The sequence below is a fragment of the Nerophis lumbriciformis genome, linkage group LG09 (assembly GCF_033978685.3).
Source record: "Nerophis lumbriciformis linkage group LG09, RoL_Nlum_v2.1, whole genome shotgun sequence".
Taxonomy (NCBI): Eukaryota; Metazoa; Chordata; class Actinopteri; order Syngnathiformes; family Syngnathidae; genus Nerophis; species Nerophis lumbriciformis.
In genome coordinates this window covers 43,653,677-43,675,000 of record NC_084556.2, presented here as the reverse complement: position 1 = coordinate 43,675,000, position 21,324 = coordinate 43,653,677, and the positions used below count along the sequence as shown (strand labels likewise).

General features: G+C 37.7%; 2 protein-coding genes across 2 annotated transcripts in view; one reads left to right on the top strand and one right to left on the bottom strand.

Annotated features, from left to right (window-relative positions):
* cyb5d2 (cytochrome b5 domain containing 2) overlaps positions 1 to 5,983 on the bottom strand; it is a 5,986-nt gene extending 3 nt beyond the window's left edge. The window contains exons 1-4 of the mRNA XM_061963117.2: positions 5,652 to 5,983; positions 5,387 to 5,527; positions 590 to 776; positions 1 to 486 (exon numbers count right to left, since the gene is read on the bottom strand). The exon at positions 1 to 486 is cut by the window's left edge and continues 3 nt beyond it. Coding sequence (XP_061819101.1) covers positions 309 to 486; positions 590 to 776; positions 5,387 to 5,527; positions 5,652 to 5,883 — 738 coding nt within the window. The 5' untranslated portion in view covers positions 5,884 to 5,983 and the 3' untranslated portion in view covers positions 1 to 308. The remainder of the gene's footprint in view (positions 487 to 589; positions 777 to 5,386; positions 5,528 to 5,651) is intronic.
* A 120-nt stretch (positions 5,984 to 6,103) lies between these two features.
* zzef1 (zinc finger, ZZ-type with EF hand domain 1) overlaps positions 6,104 to 21,324 on the top strand; it is a 66,722-nt gene continuing 51,501 nt past the window's right edge. The window contains exons 1-10 of the mRNA XM_061963114.1: positions 6,104 to 6,533; positions 8,022 to 8,166; positions 8,240 to 8,434; positions 9,895 to 10,078; positions 10,143 to 10,342; positions 12,037 to 12,247; positions 12,673 to 12,789; positions 18,310 to 18,488; positions 21,040 to 21,132; positions 21,205 to 21,296. Of these exons, the coding sequence (XP_061819098.1) occupies positions 6,135 to 6,533; positions 8,022 to 8,166; positions 8,240 to 8,434; positions 9,895 to 10,078; positions 10,143 to 10,342; positions 12,037 to 12,247; positions 12,673 to 12,789; positions 18,310 to 18,488; positions 21,040 to 21,132; positions 21,205 to 21,296 (1,815 nt within the window). The 5' untranslated portion in view covers positions 6,104 to 6,134. The remainder of the gene's footprint in view (positions 6,534 to 8,021; positions 8,167 to 8,239; positions 8,435 to 9,894; positions 10,079 to 10,142; positions 10,343 to 12,036; positions 12,248 to 12,672; positions 12,790 to 18,309; positions 18,489 to 21,039; positions 21,133 to 21,204; positions 21,297 to 21,324) is intronic.

Genomic DNA, 21,324 nt, shown 5'->3' with positions numbered 1-21,324 from the left:
TGACACAATTTTATTGTCAGAATGGCCTTAACATTTTAAATGTGTTACTTAAATGTATGTAATTTATTAACTCAAAATGTTTGATCTAAAGTTCAGTTGAGGTACTTTGGAGTGAAATGGCCACAGAACACAATAGTCGGACTAATGTTTGCATTTGTGACCTGATCACTGATTGTATGACCATTGACAACATACCTTTTCAGGTAACCAATTAAAGCAATGCATTGCCAAGTTAATGAATTACAGTGAATTTGACAAATTTAAATGTACATCATTCGGAACAGAAGCTTCTGCAAATTGTGGTTTGATTAATCATTTTCTAACAGAGAGCAGGACTCTGCATAAGTGGAGCAGCCTTCATATTCCTGAAGTTTGAGGTCCTTCGTGGCTGCAGATGTATCTTTCACGCAAACACATTGAACACCACGAGCTCCTGGAGAAAAGAGCTTCCGTGGTACACCTGTCCAGCTTCTTTGTAGTCCACCACTGATAAGAATGAAAGAGTCAATGAGCTATAATAATTTGAAGTGAACTTTGAGGTTTATTGTATTCGTATGTTAATAAAATTACAACCTAACTATTTCTTTACCTGTTGGTGGAGCACCAAACTCTTCCTCCACTAGCGGGGCTCCACTCTGAGTTACAAGCAGGAAACCGACGCGTCTGTTCTTCGAACTTGGCTTTGATCTGCTGGCCTTCTTTAAGCATGTCTTCAACACGCAGCAGGTCCTCTGTGGCCACTCCGCTTTCTGAGTAGAAGCGACCTACCAGCAAACCTGAGAAGATCCACAGGAGAAGCACATGACTGAGTGTATTTACTTTATCTCAAATTAAAGATGTCACTTGGACAACAGCCGTCTTCTTTCACTTAGCCGAGTTCAGGTCAAGGGGGTAGCAGCCTAAGCAGAGAAGTGCAGACTTCTGTCTTTTCAGCTACTTCCTCCAGCTAAGGTCAGCTGGGAGACAGTCTCTTCAACGTGTCCTTGGTCTTTCTTGTGGCCTCCTGAATACCTCCCCACCTTATCTGACTCCTCTTGATTTGGAGGTGCAGCCATTTTACGCTGATGTTCTCACCCTGTCTCTAAGGGAGGGCCCTGTCAACCTACGGTGGAGACTGATTTTGACCGCTTGTATCTTGTCCTCGTTCACAACTTAAAGCTCACGACCATAGGTGACGATAGGAATGTAGATTCAACGGGAAATTGAGAGTGTTTCCCTCGGGCTCAGCTCCCTCTTCACCACGACACGGCTGATGCCTGTTGATCTGACAATGTATAATTTTGTTACTCGTAAGACCGTTAGGTACTTGAACTCCCCCACTTGGAGCATGGGATCTCGTCCCCAACCTGGACATGACACTCCACTCTTTCCCAGGCGAGAACTATGACTCAGATGTGCTGATTTTCATCCGAGTCGCTTGAAACTCCAATGCAAAGCGATCAGTAAGAGCTGAATATCACGGTCAGGTGAAGCCAGCAGGACCACATCTTAAAAGCAGTGACCTCATCCTGCAGCGACCAAATAAGATCACCTCAACGCCCTGACTGAGCCTAGGAATTCTGTCCATAACAGTTATGAACAGAATCAGTGACAGAAAGGCAGCCGTGGCGGAATCCAAACCTCACTGGAAACTGGTCTGACTTTATGCTGGCACTGTGTATGAAGCTCTGACACAATATGAGGGGATAATCTATAGTCATGATATATACTGCAGGCTACTGCAATAATGATATATATCACAATATTTTATTTGGCATATAAATGATAAAACCATTTTAAAAACGGGTTACAAAGGCTACTAATCTAGCTGCTGACGTATTAGGTAACATTGTCATTTACAATTGTATTATTTCCTTATTAGGTTTACTTAATGTACTATTTTAATATCTAAATTAATACTTTATGTTGTAACATGGTTGAAACATTTATTCTTCTGGTGTTTGGATACCTAATGTTAGTTTTGGACGATACTACACATTTGGTATGATCTAACACCAAGTAATTATAAGGGCATTTCTTTTAATATCAATGCTGATACAGATACTATACATTTTCGAGATCATTGAATAACATTTTTGATTACAATTATAATCAGACAAACACAGGATATTGGTGTAGCAATATCAATTAAATATTCAAAGTATTTCCTACTTTTGGGTTGGATTTCAAAACTTTGTTTATTGCATTTAAATTTATCTTGTGCCCATGCACTATTTTCCCGTATTTGTAAACAATAAAAACAACAAATGATTTTGTGATTATAAAAAAAAAATCAATGGTGTCAATATTTTGTATCGCTACTGTCGATATTTGTATCGATCCACCCACATCTGTATACGTTCAAGAGCTATAGGTTAGCGTTTAGCATGGCTTATTGTATTCTACACTGCGTAGTGTAGCACGTTAAGCTATTTCTTGTCCTCCAGTGATAATGTAAGACTTTTTTTTTTTGCTACCATGGAGGCAAATATTACTGACTTAAAAGCGGCATTTCACTATGGAGGGATGTTAGTTGCTAACGAGGATGCTCATGTCATCAACACGCATTCACGATATCGTATCATTTATCGTTTTTGGGCGGCATGGCATAGTGGGTAGAGCAACCGTGCCAGAAACCTGAGGGTTGCAGGTTCGCTCCCCGCCTCTTACCATCCAAAAATCGCTGCCGTTGTGTCCTTGGGCGGGACACTTCACCCTTTGCCCCCGGTGCCACTCACACGGTGAATTTAATGATGAATGATAGGTGGTGGTCGGAGGGGCCGTTGGCGCAAATTGCAGCCACGCTTCCGTCAGTCTACCCCAGGGCAGCTGTGGCTATGAAAGTAGCTTACCACCACCAGGTGTGAATGAATGATGGGTTCTACATGTAAAGCGACTTTGGGTACTTAGAAAAGCGCTATATAAATCCCAGTTTATAATTTAAATCTCTATCTTCAGCCAAAAGTATTTGTTTTTAACGAACATCCTTTATACTGCACAACACTACTCCCCACAGACTTGCAAAGGGACAGTTAAATGGCTTCTCCAAGTCCACAAAAAACACAGACTGTGAAACCCTGTTTCCATATTAGTTGGGAAATTGTGTTGGATGTAAATATAAACGGAATACAATGATTTGCAAATAATTTTCAACCCATATTCAGTTGATTATGCTACAAAGACAATATATTTGATGTTCAAACTGATAAACATTTTTTTTTTTTTGCAAATAATAATAATAACTTTAGAATTTGATGCCAGCAACACGTGACAAAGAAGTTGGGAAGGGTGGCAATAAATACTGATAAAGTTGAAGAATGCTCATCAAACACTTATTTGGAACATCCCACAGGTGTGCAGGCTAATTGGGAACAGGTGGGTGCCATGATTGGGTATAAAAACAGCTTCCCAAAAAATGCTCAGTCTTTCACAAGAAAGGATGGGGCGAGGACACCCCTTTGTCCACAACGCGTGAGCAAATAGTCAAACAGTTTAAGAACGTTTCTCAAAGTGCAATTGCAAGAAATTTAGGGATTTCAACATCTACGGTCCATAATACCATCAAAAGGTTCAGAGAATCTGGAGAAATCACTCCACGTAAGCGGCATGGCCGGAAACCAACATTGAATGACCGTGACCTTCAATCCCTCAGACGGCACTGTATCAAAAACTGACATCAATCTCTAAAGGATATCACCACATGGATGTCGTTACATCTGCAAGTGCAAGTTAAAGCTCTACTATGCAAGGTGAAAGCCATTTATCAACAACATCCAGAAACGCCGCCGGCTTTTTTGGGCCCGAGATCATCTAAGATGGACTCATGCAAAGTGGAAAAGTGTTCTGTGGTCTGACGAGTCCACATTTCAAATTGTTTTTGGAAATATTCGATATTGTGTCATCCGGACCAAAGGGGAAGCAAACCATCCAGACTGTTATCGACGCAAAGTTCAAAAGCCAGCATCTGTGATGGTATGGGGGTGCATTAGTGCCCAAGGCATGGGTAACTTACACATCTGTGAAGGCACCATTAATGCTGAAAGGTACATACAGGTTTTGAAACAACATATGCTGCCATCTAAGCGCCGTCTTTTTCATGGACGCCCCTGCTTATTTCAGCAAGACAATGCCAAGCCACATTCAGCACGTGTTACAACAGCGTGGCTTCGTAAAAAAAGAGTGCGGGTACTTTCCTGGCCCGCCTGCAGTCCAGACCTGTCTCCTATCGAAAATGTGTGGCGCATTATGAAGCGTAAATACGACAGCGGAGACCCCGGACTGTTGAACGACTGAAGCTCTACATAAAACAAGAATGGGAAAGAATTCCACTTTCAAAGCTTCAACAATTAGTTTCCTCAGTTCCCTATCGTTTATTGAGTGTTGTTAAAAGAAAAGGTGATGTAACACAGTGGTAAACATGCCCTTTCCCAACTACTTTGGCACGTGTTGCAGCCATGAAATTCTAAGTTAATTATTATTTGCAAAAAAAAATAAAGTTTATGAGTTTGAACATCTATTTATCTTGTCTTTGTAGTGCATTCAATTGAATATGGGTTGAAAAGGATTTGCTAATCATTGTATTCCGTTTATATTTACATTCAACACAATTTCTCAACTCATATGGAAACGGTGTTTGTACATGAACCCTCAGAACCCTGCCGAGTATAAAACTGGTCCACAAAGAAATTTAATTTAAAACATTTGTATGCACGTACAACAGTTATACCAAAGACTATAAAAATGGGACTCATTACCTCCCTGCTTGGCACTCAGCATCAAGGGTTGGAATTGGGGGCTAAATCACCAAAATGATTCCCGGGCGCAGCTACCGCTGCTGCTCACCTCCCAGGGGGTGATCAAGGGTGATGGGTCAAATGCAGAGAATAATTTCGCCACACCTAGTGTGTGTGTGACAATCATTGGCACTTTAACTTTAAGACCTTCAGTATATTAGTATGTGGAATTCAATTATGGAATGGATTAAGCAAAGAAATCAAACAATGGACTAATATAATCCACTTCAAGAAACTCTTCAAACTTAAAGTGTTTACAAAGTACAAAGAAGAACATTCTGAATTGATTTCATCCGTCCATTTATTTTCTAGATATTTTTTTACTTATCTCACCATATGAAACATAACTTACTTCACTAATTATTATTGATTTCTTTATTTTTATTACTTATGGAGTATATTGTGAATAAATTGAGAACAGGAAGTGAACAAAAGTTTTAGCAACTGCTATGTAAAGGAAAAGGGGTAGGATTAAATAAGATGTGCATCTTCCTACTCCTTTTCGAACATGTTGAATATAGAAACTGGAAATTGTGATGTACCGTGTTGTATGCATGCATGTTCCAAATAAACACAAACTCAACTCAACAGTCTCCTCATACAGAAGTACACACCTACAGGACTGTAAGTCCTCCGATAAAAGGCCAACCAGTCAAACAAGGCGACGACCTCCAAAGGTGACAAAGTAGAAACATCATCTATTAAATTATTTTCTGTAAAATCTCCAGTGATGAAAGCCAGTGACGAATCCTTCCCTGCATGGAAATAAGTATTGATCACTAATTTGATCACACTGTTTACACAAGCAACAATACTTTGATGTTAATATAAAGATAATGAGCTATCTGAAATATAGTCAACGTGTGGGTCAAAGGTTACCTGCCATAAAGCGATAAGCACCACCTGGTCCATAATGTTTGATGCCGGTTTGTACATCAAACACCTGTCCTAAAATGGCCAGGTAAACACCTTTGCTGCCTTCCTGTCCGTCATACAAAGATAATTCTTGTCTGCTCAGCAGCCTCGAGGGTGTTGATTTAATTCCTACATAAAAACACAACAACACTGCCGCACACGCACACGACACTGATAAAAATACATAATTTAACATATTTTTTTTCTCTCTATCCACATTCTTCAATAGACATCTTCATCATTGCAATTACTTCCGGCAAGTTCCGGGAGAGAAGAAGAGGCTGCGCGTGCGCAGATGGCACCGACGTGCCAGTCGAGCACGTATTACGTGCTTACGTCAATGAGGTAGTAAACTATTAGTGTAGCACACAATCCTCTACCAACCCTCTCCAACTGTTGTTCCACCGGCAGGACAGAATTATTCGGTCTACTTCTACCGGGAACGTCATGGGGAACGCAGAGAGCGGCTGCGGTGGCGGCAGCGGCGACGACGAAGACGTAGAAACAGAGAGTCCCACTTTGGCGGAAGACAGCCCGGCCTCTGCGGCCACAGGCGGCGGAGGCACTGGGGCAGGCAAAGGCGGAAGAGTACCGAAGAATGTCTCCGTGGTCGCTGGTGGACTGCCGAGCCCGACCGTACTCTTCGAACAAGTGAAGCTAAGAGAAGCGGCGGCACGGATCAGCGACTCGGGGGTCGTCATCCGGGAATCTGTCCTGGCCGGTAACGAAGGAGTCCTGGTCCGGTGGCTGGAGGAGCGCCTCAACCGGGGAGAAGAGTCGGTTAATGTGGAACAATTCTGTGAAATGTTGGAGAGCAGAGACGCGCCCAGAGATGAGTGTGAAGAGGTACAAAACACCCAACATGTCATATTTATCATACACTAGCATTTATATGATCAACATGATTTCATGGATCAATACTGTAAAACATATCAATAATAACTGTATAATTAATTGTTGAAGAAGAGAGATGAGTGTGAAGAGGAACTAAAAACACAAAATGTATCATACATCACATTTATCATACAATAATATCGTATTATTATGATCTAATAGATACATACTGTAACCCCTATCAATAATAACTGTAGAATCCATTCTTAGAGAGCAAGTAGTGTGTGGAGAGGTGTAAGCACACAATATATCATATTTATCATACAATAACATATCATAATGAAATATCAATACTGTAAACCCATAAATCATAACTGTAGAATTATTTGAGTAGCTATGAGTGTGAAGAGGTACAACATATTTTTCTCATACACTAACATTTTTATTAACATTATTTAATAGATCAATACTGTAAAACCTATAGATAATCACAGTATAAGTAATTGTTGGAGAGCGGAGATGAGTGTGAAGAGGTACAAAACACCCAAAATGTCGTATTTATCATTCACTAGCATTTATATGATCAACATGATTTCATGGATCAATACTGTAAAACATATCAATAAAAACTGTATAATTAATTGTTGAAGAAGAGAGATGAGTGTGAAGGGGAACTAAAAACACAAAATGTATCTTACATCACATTTATCATACAATAATATCGTATTATTATGATCTAATATATGAATACTGTAACTCCTATCAATAATAACTGTAGAATCCATTCTTAGAGAGCAAATAGTGTGTGGAGAGGTGGAAACACACAATATATCATATTTATCATACAATAACATATTATAATTAAATATCAATACTCTAAACCCATATATCATAACTGTAGAATTATTTGAGTAGCTATGAGTGTGAAGAGGTACAACATATTTTTCTCATACACTAACATTTTTATTAACATTATTTAATAGATCAATACTGTAAAACCTATAGATAATCACAGTATAAGTAATTGTTGGAGAGCAGAGATGAGTGTGAAGAGGTACAAAACACCCAAAATGTCGTATTTATCATACACTAGCATTTATATGATCAACGTGATTTCATGGATCAATACTGTAAAACATATCAATAAAAACTGTATAATTAATTGTTGAAGAAGAGAGATGAGTGTGAAGAGGGACTAAAAACACAAAATGTATCATACATCACATTTATCATACAATAATATCGTATTATTATGATCTAATAGATACATACTGTATAGCTGAAGGATACATATATGAGAGAGAGAAGATGATAATTATGTGTGACATGTGTGTGAATAATGTGTTATGGTATGAAGACAATGTGATGATAATGTAAAGATGGTGTGATGATAATGTTATGATAACGTGATGGTAGTGTGATAATGGTGGTGATAATTCTTTGATGATAGTGTGTTGATAATGTGATGATTTTGTGCTGATGTTTCTTTGACAATCGTAGGCGTTCGGACAGTTTGATGCTGAAGGAGACGGGGTGGTAGATGTGGAGAGCATGCTGGTTACTCTGAAGAACTCCAATGGAGCGAATTTACGGGGGGAGCTGAGTCATGTGATCAGACAGCTACAGGCGTGCTCCCTAACTCCAGGTATGTCATGTGTTTATTGAAACAGTGCACCGATATGTCAACAATATGCTTCCTTTTCCTGCTCACTCTGCAGGTTTTGTTGACATTTTCTCCAAAACTGAAGACCGTTTGGGCGCCCATGCCTTCAAGATCCTGAAGTTCTTGCGCAGGAATCATATTCCCAGCAGTGCCATCCCTTTCCCTCTTCTAGAAGGTTACAACAGTATCTGCACCATGAGGTCCAGCGTCATCCAGGACTTCCTAGACTTCCTCATGCAAAGGGAAAAAGGTGAACTTTGGGTATACGTTAACATTTCTTAGTGTATGGCAACATTTGTGCTATCATTTTTTACAATTATTGCTGCTTCAAAGGGAGGTGGGCAGGGTCATTTCACAAGTTACTGTACCTAAGAAGATCTTTGCCTCATTAGGAATTACGGGTTACGGTTCAAGACCACACCGAAACAGCAAATAACTCAGTAACTGAGACGCTCATTAAAATATTTCTTTTTGACACTCTAATAAGGTCTGAATAATGTTTTGTGCAACGAGGTGCCATGGTACACTTCTTCGACTTGCTCCTCTCCTACTAGCTTAATATTGACATTCTGCTCTGATTTGGGATCAACATGTGCAATATTAGTAAGTGTTGTAATTATTAGATTAGATGATTAGATGTAACTTTAAGTGTTTTTTACACACTTAAAGTTACGCACGTTTCTCTTATTCGTATTCTCCCATCCAGCGTGCGAACACAGCCACCCTGTGTGAGTAAAACACAAATGTTTAAGTCGTGAATGAAGCAGGCTCATTAGTAATGAGGCCGACTTAGCAGTGATGTCTTTTTTTCTTGGTTGTGTGAAAATATTGAAACATCAGGTTTTACTGACACTTGTGAATGTCGTTTAAATCCATAAATATAGCATCATCTTTAAATTTTAAAAGGTCTTAATAATAATTAATTGTCACGTGTAAGTGTGTTACCATGGTGATGTAGTGTGTGTACACATGCTACAACAGCTTCTTACTGGCTGGATGTGAATAATAATTTGTAAATGAAACTTTGTTTACTTGTTATTATAACCACCCTAATGGTATTTTTGATGTTTAGAGTTGTGTTTAGTACACGTTTGTGAAGTCGTGACACGTCCGAGGAGTGTGTCTGTGTTTGTGTGAATGTGTTAGTGGTGTGTGTTTGTGCGGAGGAGCGTGACAGTTTCAAATTAACTGTCAAATAAATCAATAGAATCAATTGATAGAGGCTACATTAAATATGTATTTTCTATGAAATAGTCACAAAATTAAATGATCACGGTCCACATATGTGTGGTCGCACTTACGAGACAATAATGTGCATTTTGTTACCCGTAATTGATAGTTAATACAGCGTGGCTTTATGGTCCTTTTACCCTAATCTCAATGGATGTTTGCAGGTGTCTCAATTCAAGCGATCGGAATAGATTTGATAGTTTTCTGGATGTTTCTTTTATCATTTTATCATTATGTGTGGTGTACACTGCATCCAAACTTCAAGTGCAATATAATGTTTCACCTTCACCACTTACTCCAGCCTCAGAGGCGCGTAAGAACAACAGTACTCAAGTCGATGGCAGATATATGTTATAATAATACTAGGTTTTATTTTTAATGATCGTGCTAGGTTTGATATATTATTTTAATCTAGGTTTGTTTGATATATCAGTATCATACTAGGTTGGATATTTACTGAATTGTTCTGTTCTTGTTCAGATCTTAATATCCAGTACGGAGCAGAGTTGGAGCGTGACCCAGAGGTGGACAAGGTGAAAGTGGTGACTCAGTGTTACAGCACAATAGAGGCTTCTTCCAACGTCGGTGATGTTTACAAGATGACAAACGGCGAGACTTCATCCTTCTGGCAGTCTGACGGCAGTGCTCGCTCCCACTGGATAAGGTATGTTTCCTCTCGAACACGTCAGCGTGTTAGTTGTTGAACATATTCTGCTTTGCCTGCTTAGATTGAAAATGAAAGGAGATGTGGTGTTGAGGCGTCTAGCCATAGCTGTGGCCGCCAACGACCACAGTTACATGCCTCAGCTGGTCTCCGTGATGGTGGGCAAAAATCGACATTCTCTGCACACCATCCGAGATATCCGCATCCCCAGCAACGTGACCGGCTACGTTGCACTTTTGGAGAACGCCAACATTACACATTCCTGTGAGTCACCGCCTGCCACCTGCTCTTCATCGTCCATGTCACTTTGTACTGTGTGCTGTTCTTCAACTGGACTCACTCAAGCATGTGTTTTGTCAGAAAGTTGTAATTGAGTAATCATTACTTGCAGATTTCATCCAGTTAAACTTTTGAAAATAGCAAATTCACAACATTCATTGAGCATAACATACTAATGATAATTACATTGTGGTACCGTGCTTTTTGGTAAAACTCAATCTTACAAAAAATAAGTAATTTTTACGAAGAAAAATTAGGAAATAATAAATATAATGATTGTCTTCCAGACAGCAAAAATATGAAGACAAAACACATTTTATAGAGAATATTGATTGTTTTACATGCACAAAATATGTGAAATACATATAAATGATGAATAAAATGTATAAATGCACATTTAACATCACTTTTACTTTATTGGTAATGAGTGGAAAGGAAGGAAGGGAGTAGCAATTTTATTCTTTACTACAAGTTCTTCCTTAAATTCAATAATATATATATATATATATATATATATATATATATAAAATTCACCTTCTTTATCAAAGTGCTGGCTGGCCCCATGCTGGATTCTTTTTCAGTTGTACTAGATAAAAAAAAGTATAGAAATAGAATCACCAACATGGATTCTTTGTTTGACACCACATTTCACGGAATGATACACAGGTAAACTAGTTTATTACGTATAATGTTTGAATGTATGTAGGAATGTAATGATAAATGGTAATTATGATAAACTCCCGATGGTTAGTATTATCGTTTTAAATTTAAATTATTGAAAAACCGTGATCGAGAACTGCACTTTGATAAACTCACAAACTGACAGGCGCCAGATAACTAGCTTGAATGCCAACATGAAAACAAGAGACAGTAACGTCTTTCCCCATCATGAAACAACATACCCCAGACTAAAGTTATGTAAACACATTGCTGTCTGAGTAACTAAGATATTCAATTGTGCACATTGAACCTCCAAGCAGTGCTCTTTTAGGACAGAGTGATCGATCTATACTCAGAGGAATACAAGACGGAGGTGTTTTTACGGTGTGTCCAAGGACGACTGAACAGAGTTGAATGCCACAACGCCCGTCACAAATAATAAATATTAATATTAGATTTAATTTGCTACACACTTTTCATTTAAATAAATCTTAAAGTGCTACAGCACAAACCAAAATTTAAAACAATCAACGCTTATCCATTAAAACCAATAAAATACTAGGACTAAAACACTATCAAAGACTCATACGAAACACAAAACATGCAAAATAGTGGCTTGTCTATCAGTGTGTCTATTTGTTTTAGTTATTGGCGGAAAAAAACCTGGTCAAACGATTTCAGTGTGTGTACAAGTACTTTTTGAGCACATTCGTTAATATCGTGATAATAATGATAACCGTGATTATACTGTTCACAATAACAGTGATATGACATTTTCATATCGTTACATCCCTAACTGATAGTATTATGAAAACTGCGGCAAACCTTTGGTAAGACTTTTCGTTGAAAAGAGAATGTTACGAAGCTGCATGTACGAAATATGAAGTATTACTAATTTTATACTTACATTTTTGTACTGGCTCTGCAGAGCCTCCTCATCAGGATTTTTACAGGAAACTAAAATTGTCTGCCAAGTTCAAAATCATCCACAACATCTTTGTGTCTTCCTCTAATCCCAGACATCCAAATCAACATCAAGCGGTGCCTCAGCGATGGCTGTGATACTCGTATTCATGGTTTGAAGACGCTGGGCTATCAGATTACCAAGAATAAAGAGGTGTCTGTGTCGGATGCTTCAGCCATCTGGTACTTGTCTCTCCTCACCTCCTTGGTCACCGCCTCCATGGACACCAACCCTACACTGGCTCACACTGTTCTTCAGAGCACTCAGTAAGACACAACTTACACAGTTATACTTCAACAAGTACATTGTGTAAACATTTTGACAGTGCAATACTGTTTTTGTACACTTGCTGTAAATTATGGTGGTGATAATATTAACTACTACTTGCACCACTAAAGGGTTGCTCTTGAGCCGCCATCATTTCAACTTAGTCCCTCCCCTATGCTACGTAGCCAAGAGGGTGCTAATTGTTCTCGCCATTTTGCCTGTTTTGAGTAGTTTGTCTCCTGACAGTGTACTGCATTTTAATGTACTGACAGTGTACTGTATTTTGCTACACTGACAGTGTACTGCATTACCATACTTGTCAATGTAAACACAGTAAAAAGGTGAAGTGTAAGTTCACAATTAGTACAGCCTGTGTGATGTAGTGGAAGAAAAGACTTTGATCAGCGTACGCTTCTTTCTCCAGAAAAGCATTACAACACATGCCACCGTTGTCCCTCACTCCCTCATCCACCGACTTTCCCAAGTTCTTCTCTTCGAACATCCTAGAGGAGGTGGATGCGTTTCTCCTGAGGATTGCAGAGTAAGTCCTTGCTGTTATCTTCACAAAATAATCAATATTCACTATAAATACTTACGATCAATGGTGTGTATTGTGCATCACAAGTGAACAGAAGCTTCAATAATCGTAGTTACGTTAGCAATAAACATAGGTAGTTAAAAATTCACTCACTAAACTTGTTGACAAGGGACAATGGCATGTATAGCACTTCAGTACAGTGTGCAGATTATAGAGCAGTATAGATTTACTGTCCTCTGAAAGCCATTAGTTTCTATATAGCGCCTTCCGCCCGAATGCAGCTGAGATAGGCTCCAGCACCCCCCGCGACCCTGAACGGGACAAGCGGTAGAAAATGGATGGATGAATTGCTAGTAACACAAGTAAGTAGTCTTCACAGTGAACATGTTTATCTTAATGAATACTTAAAGTTTGAGCATTATTTGATGTAGTGTGCAGCGAGTGACACGTCCTGCTTCTTTAACCTCTGCAACAACACCACTTTTGAACCATGGACACGAGTGATGCATAATAAAGATCAGACTGAATATCATCGGCCCAATATGAAGAATAATGACATCACGCCAATAAATCCGATAACACTAAAAAAAATGCTGGGATTACGATAAACAAAGTTTCAATGAGGCGAGATTACCTGTACTATGCTGTGAATTAGGGTGAACAAAACAAGCGCTCTTTTTCTCCTACCTTGTAGCAGGTCGTAAACGTCCCCTAAGTTCATTGTAAACAAACATGGCATCAATCGGGACTTGGCCACTGTTTTAGAGTAAAACATTTTGTGTGCTATTTGCACCAAATTCTGCATGGAAGGAAAAATATTGCATTTCAACACATCAAACCTTTTGTTTTGAAAACCTACAAAGATGCCTGCTGCTAAAGAAACTGCTTTAAATCCAGCCACAAAGAAAGGTGTGCAAAAACTACACTTAAAAACATAGATTAAATTAAATTATCAATATCGGGTTTGAGAAACAGGAAGGTATTCGTATCAGTTTACAAAAATATTCTTACTGTTCCATTAATCATTTTAAATAAATTTTTTGCTCGGGAAGTGCAACAATTTTTGACTATAACTGCCTACCGCCAGAGTGCAGCTGGGATAGACTCCAGCCCAACCGTGACTCTGAAAGGGACAAGCAGTAGAAAATGGATGTTTTCAAAGCGTGAGCTTAGCCTCCAGAGGAGGTCGCTTTAGAGATGGGTGTCATTGCCCAGTAGCCCATGACAAAGAAAGCACCTTCTGAAATCTGTAGTTACCGTATTTTCCGGACTATAGAACGCTCAGGGATATAAGCTGCACCCACTAAATTTTAGAAGAAAAAAATATGTTTCCATATATTAGCCGCACCAGACTATAAACCACAAATATATATGTTGCAATCATTTAAATAAAATCTACTCTGGGCTCCTTAATGTAGATTATAGTAGAGACATATTTCAAGTTAGCTGACATAATTTGTACCTGGCTGTTACAGTGCATCTGAACATGCTGCCTCTTCTTCTTTACTTACATAATAAGTCTCCTATTTGTCAAGATATTTACACAAATTTTGGATTTTTGCCATACCGGTATATATCTTTTCTGTCGTCTTCTTGTCCATCCATCCATCTCTGTCGCATTATTTTATTGAATCACCTAACATGAAACTAGCCGCGCCCTTTAAAACACTAGTAGAATGGAAAAACAAGTTGCATTTATATTGAATTTATTGTCATATATATCTGATTTATAACACCAAAAGACTTAAAGTTTGCGAGTAAATATATATCAATCTCACAGAGATTCCTGAGCCATTTTGAGAGATAATAAGCAAGCCAGTCATGTGATCACGTGATGTAGAGGTGGGAACCACAGATCCCTTCCCCATCAACAACAATGCTAATCTTGCAGACTTAGTGAGAGCCAACAATGATTACTTTGCAATTATGATTCAGAAACTTGTATTTTTTAGCCTCATAAGTGGGATGAGCTACAAGATTTAGAAGCTGTGTGCTAAACAAATCCAGCTTTAGCGAAACACTATGCATCATGTAACAGTATTGTCAAGTACAAAACAAGAAATACAAACTACAAACATAATAAAACGATTACTTACTGTACAATGTCTGCTCTCACTGTGATGACGACTAATAGGATGTTCTTATTTCCCATTTAGACGAAGAATTATTCATAATCCACACAAACCGTTAAAAGTTGCTGCCAGCAGACACTGTCTTTGGTTGTCGTGTCTTTGTCTCCATCTCGACGGACGGCGTGGTGCAGTTGGTAGAGTGGCTGTGCCATCAACCTGAGGGTTCCTGGTTCAATCCCCACCTTCTACCAAATTCGTCACGTCCGTTGTGTCCTTAAGCAAGACACTTCACCCTTGCTCCTAATGGGTCGTGGTTAGGGCCTTGCATGGCAGCTCCCGCCATCAGTGTGTGAATGTGTGTGTGAATGGGTGAATGTTGAAATAGTGTCAAAAGTGCTTTGAGTACCTTGAAAGTAGAAAAGCGCTATACAAGTGTAACCCATTTACCAATATTTACCATCTCCGATTATAAACTGAATGTCATAGATGAAAAAAATCCTAGATTTATGGCTAAATCCTCCTATTATCCAGATGAGAGGCATTTTATAATCTAGAACTACTTTGAGGAGACACGATGCGGCAGCAGCAGGACAGTGGCCGGCTCAATTCTGCAGCACAAACTAATTACCTCTTTGCTATCAATGCGTCGCTAAAAATAGTTTGTTTGCGTTAGCGCTTATAATAACAATATCGCTAATATTTGGTTAATATTCAGGTCACGATATGTAAATACAGTTTTGTTGGCGGGTTTTGGATGGTTATTTTGAGGGCATTGTGGGCAGAAGAGAGCCCACATTGACTCAATTAGAGTTATTTTTATTTGCGGCTTAGAATGCATAAAAAAACATGTTTTCATGTCTTACATAGGGATTGTGAATGACAGGCAGCACATTTTTAAAATGTTTGCATATTTTCAGTATAACTGATCTGCCAATATGGTGAGAGTGCAGGGACGTTCACATCGTGACGTCATCTGACCTTGAATCTACGGAAATTGACGAAGACATTGGGAGCGGAATGGCTCTCTAAAATTGTGGCATTTTGTGATGTTTAGACAGTATTTTCACATGCTTTGCGGGTTGGAAATATGGATATGGTATAATGGATACAATAACACATAAATAAGCATACAAAGTCAACTTGTTTTTCCAATCTACTGATACTTTAATCAGCCCACACTTTGAGTGCTGCAGACAGAGGCAGATCTTCCAGTAGCGAAAACAAACAAAATGGAGCTGGTAAGACGCTGGTAAAGAAGGACAAAAACTGTATTTCCTGGCAAAACATTTTGAAAGCTAAGCAGAAGAGCTATAACTTGTACAAGCAACTGACACTGCACGAGGAAGAGACAGGTAGTGGGGGTGTTGTCGTAGCCGCGTCAGCGCTGCAGTGAAAAAGAAGGCAACTTTCGTACTTGAGCAGTGGTTCCAACTGTCTTTCCTAATTATTTTTTAAAATACTAAATTCTGGTATCATATGGCTAGATATATATTATAATTGCTGATGTAGTTCTGGATCGATGCCAATACCGATATATGTCAAAATGTGGTTGCCGACAATTTGCCCGGCCGATAATTGGTCAATCTATAATAATAATTAAAATGGATCAGTGTTTCACAATTGTACCGAAAGTGTTACATTTTGACTCCAAAAGAGATCCCCAAAAATACCACAGAGGCAAAAATACTAAAAGGTCCTTTTAATTTCACAAAAAGTGACAAATAACAAGAGATGATCTGGGCTGGAAGGGCCAGAATCATAAAGGCCTGCAAACTACGCTAGATTTGGAGGAACAAACAAAAAACAATGTCACTGGAGGGAAACAGCCAGTGACACAAATAAAACAAGTAGCAAACAAAAAGAGACCACAAGGGAAAAAAACAGGAGGACTTAGCACTCAAATACAAAACTAACAAACTGCAAAAAAAAACAACACAGGAATATACTCAACTAGCTGAAGGAACTAATAGCAACCAGAATAGACGTGGAGTCACGAGTAGTGCTGCGTGGAAAGACACTGCAGCTGTGCGTTAAGGGAGTCTAAATAGGTGGAGGTAAATTGGCTACAGCTGTGCTCGTCAGTCCTGCCTCACCATGGGTACCATGGCAACTGAAACAAAAAAATGGCACAGGGGAGAGACTACGCCAGCAGGAGGCACCAAAACACAGACATGTAATACAAAGCTCTCATCCATCATACACACATTTGTATATTGTATATAATATACTTAAAATTGTGTACAAATTATTTACTATTGCATGTACATTATATTTAATTTTGATACAATATATTTACTATTATATACAATATACTAACTATTGAAAACAATATATTTACTATTGTATGTACACTTTTATGGTCCAGTCTAGCAGGCACAAACATGAACTTTAAAGAATTAGGGCGACTACTCTACGAAATCAACATCAAATGTTTATGCTGTAGTCTTTTTAGATAATAATACAATCAATTGCTTACTGAAATGTGAGGGTTTAAGTTAGTATGAAGTGTGAACCAGCAGTACTCACAGTACGATGTTGACTATGATATGGTTTCTATGGTGTAAAGGGTCTTCTGAAATATTCATTACGTTGGACAAATAGTTACAAGTGAAACAGTTGCAGGACACTAATTTGGTCATATTTCAGAGAAAATGATCTGAAAATTACCTAAATGATATGTTCCAGGGTCAACACAGGAACAGTTATCAGTTTTATTTAATAATTATGTTACCAGAGAGACATAATATTTAACAAAATAAAGGTAGTAAGTTAATTAGGTTTTGATTAAATGAAATAAGAATGTTATCATGTACCAGTCAGAAAGAAGTGTAATATATAACACAAAAACGGTTATATCTTGAACATTTAACATGTTGTGACAAGGATTCTTTGAAATAAATTACATCTTGAAGTATGTACTACATTGGCCCTGCGATGAGGTGGCGACTTGTCCAGGGTGTACCCCGCCTTCCGCCCGATTGTAGCTGAGATAGGCTCCAGCGCCCCCCGCGACCCTAAAGGGAATAAGCGGTAGAAAATGGATGGATGGATGGAGTATGTACTACAGTAACATGACAACAACATAAAGGTGTTTGATTGCACAGAACATTTAAATAAGAAACAGACAAATTAGTTAATGACCAGAATTTATAATTTGATTAATTAGAATTTGATGGATTTGTCTTTTGCTAAGGTTTTGCATGATATGTTGTTGGCGTGTTATTTAATTCTTTATAGCAGTTTGTGCTACTTGGAGGCACATTGGACGATATTACATTTAAAATACTTGGATTTTATCTGCTTGAAAGTTCAGACAAGTTTGCCTTTTATCACTTTTATAATAACGCTAGAAAATCACTCATGCTGTACATTTTTGTCTTGGTAATATTCAACAAATATTAACGATTTCCTTGAAATTTGAATGCTGATGTAAATTATTTGTGTTTGGAAGCTGCTGTGAGAGTCCTGATGCTGAGCTGACCCTCCTAGCCTTCGCTCTGGCCAGAGGAAGTGTGGCCAAAGTTGTCCAAGCGCTTTCCTGCATCAGCGACCACTTAGAGACGCAGTACAAGGCTTCATCCCTCATCGCTTCAATGTCCTCTGTTAGGCTGCAACTACTCTATCGAAACGGTAACCATCATTGAACAATCCAAATCTATATCTGCCCCAAAGTCTAACTCTTCATTCATATTTGCCTACTGTTAATGCTGAAATTGCATTCTTAACATTAATTAATTAATTCACACATTACTCTTTTAAACATTTGTGGAATGCCTTGTGTATATATTTTTTAAACATATGAACAAATTTACATATATTTGTTTAATTTTTTTAAACACATGAATAAATCATATATATTTGTTAAATTTTATGAACACTCAAACAAATTGTATTATTTCTTACAAAAAATCTAACACAAACAATTGTATATATATTTGTTAAAGTGTTAACAAATGAACAAACACATTAATAAATAGTTATGTTTTAAAATAAAAATTAGTATTTGTTTACATTATTTAAGCATGTAAAAAATGCATTATATATATTTTTTTTATTTAAAAAAAAAACATGAATAGATTGATGTATAATTGTTAGATTTTTTTTTAAACACACAAATTAATGTATAATTGTTTAGATTTTTTAAACACAAATTGCTATATATTTGTTTTTTTAAACACATGTCAACATTGATATGTATATCAATATATACAAATATTTGTTAAAAAAATTTAAACACACAAACTAAGTGATATATATTGGTTTAAATTTTTCAAACGTACAAAAAACAAAAAATATATATATATAATGTATATTTGTGTGTATATATATACATATATATGTATATATGTATGTGTATACATATATACATCTATATATATATATGCATACATACATTATATACATATATATAAACAAATTGATAAAAAACTAAAAAATATAACACATGAACAAAACAATTTGTTTTTTGTTTTTTTAATTAATGAACAAATTAATACATAATAATAACAACAATAATGGAATAGATTTATACAGTCCTTTTTTCTAGTTTCTAAGTGTGCGTTAAATTATGTAAACTCATAAACAAAAAAGATATAAATGTGTTTAAATTTTTTCAAAACATGAATAAATGTATATGTTTTTATTTTTTAAACACATGACCAAATGGACAGTATTTAGACCCCCCTAATTTTTTTTTTCATTGCAGCCATTTCCTCAAATTAACAGAAATAATTTTATTTCTCATTAATGTACACTCAACACCCTATATTGACAGAAAAAACAGAAATGTAGAAATGTTTGCTAATTTATCAAAAATAATAAAATAAAGAATCACATGCACAAAGTATTCAGACCCTTTGCTCAATACTTTGTTGATGCACATTTGGCAGCAAATACAGCCTCAAGTATTTCTGAATACAATGCCACCAGCGTGGAACACCTATCTTTGGGTAGTTTCACCCATTCTTCCTTGCCCATTCCTCTTTGCAGCACCACTCAAGTTCCATCAGATTGGATGGGAAGTGTTGGTTTTCATCCAGGATGTCTCTGTACATTGTTGCATTCATATTTCCCTTTATCCTAACTCGTCTCCCAGTTCCTGCCACTGAAAGACATCCCCACAGCATGATGCTGCCAACCCCATGCTTCACTGTAGGAATGGTATTGGCCTGGTGATGAGCGGTGCCTGGTTTCCTCCAAACATGATGTCTGGCATTCACGCCAAAGAGTTCAATCTTTGTCTCATCGGATAAGCTCAGATAATTTTGTTTCTTATGGTCTGATAGTCTTTGAGGTGCATTTAGCAAACTTTTTACTAAGAAAGTGCCTCGGTCTGGCCACTATACCATACAGACCTGATTGGTGGATTGCTGCAGAGATGGTTGTCTTTCTGGAAGGTTCTCCTCTCAACAGAGGAATGCTGTGCTGTGACAGAGATTGGATGGGAACTGGTAAGCGTTGGTTTTCATTCAGGATGTCTCTGTACATTGCTGCATTCATCTTAGTCTCGTCAGGGAGTTGACCAAGAACCCATCCAATCAGATGGAGCGTGAGAGGTGCTGCAAAGAGGAATAGGAAAAACTGCCCAAAGATACTGTAGGTGTGCCAAGCTTGTAGCATCGTATTCAAAAATACTTGAGGCTGTAATTGCTACCAAATATGCATCAATAAAGTATTTAGCAAAGGGTATGAATGTGATTTTTTATTTTTTAACAAATTTGCAACAATTTCTGCATTTCTGGTTTTTTTCTGACAAAATGGGACAATGGGTGTACATTAAGGATAAATAAAATTAACTTTTTTGATTTTAGCAAATGGCTGCAATGAAACAAAGAGTGAACAATTTAAAAGGGTCTGAATACTTTCCATACCTATTGTATTTGTATATTTGTTAATTTTTTTTTAAACACACAAACACATTGGTATTTCCATCCATCCATCTATTGTCCACCACTTGTCTCTCTCAAAATCCCGAGGGGGCTGCAGACCCTTCCCAGCTGCATCGGGCAGAAGGCGGGGTAGACCTTGGACTATATGCTATTTCATATTTGTTACATTTTTTTAGGAACATCAATACATTTAAATATGTTTGTTTTAGTAGCCAACATATTTTATAAATGGATATACTGTATATGTGTTTATTGTTTTTGTATTTGAAGTTATTGTTTGTGTGTCATCACAGGCAAGCCTCTTCAGCTGCACTTACAGGCGTGCGATGTGAAGAGCAAAGAGGAGAAATCGGGACCAGAGAACATGCTTACAGAATCCTCCAATGGTACATCACGTTTTTCATCATTACTATGAGCATATCCTAAAGTATATCCAGTACATTAATTGTTCTTTGAAGGTTTCCTCACTGAGAATGGCAAGACGAAAGCCAGCGTGATCCTGTCCACTGAGGACCAGAGCAACTTTCAGGTCACTCAGATGAAGATCAATGTATGTATTCTAATCCTAATTATTTATT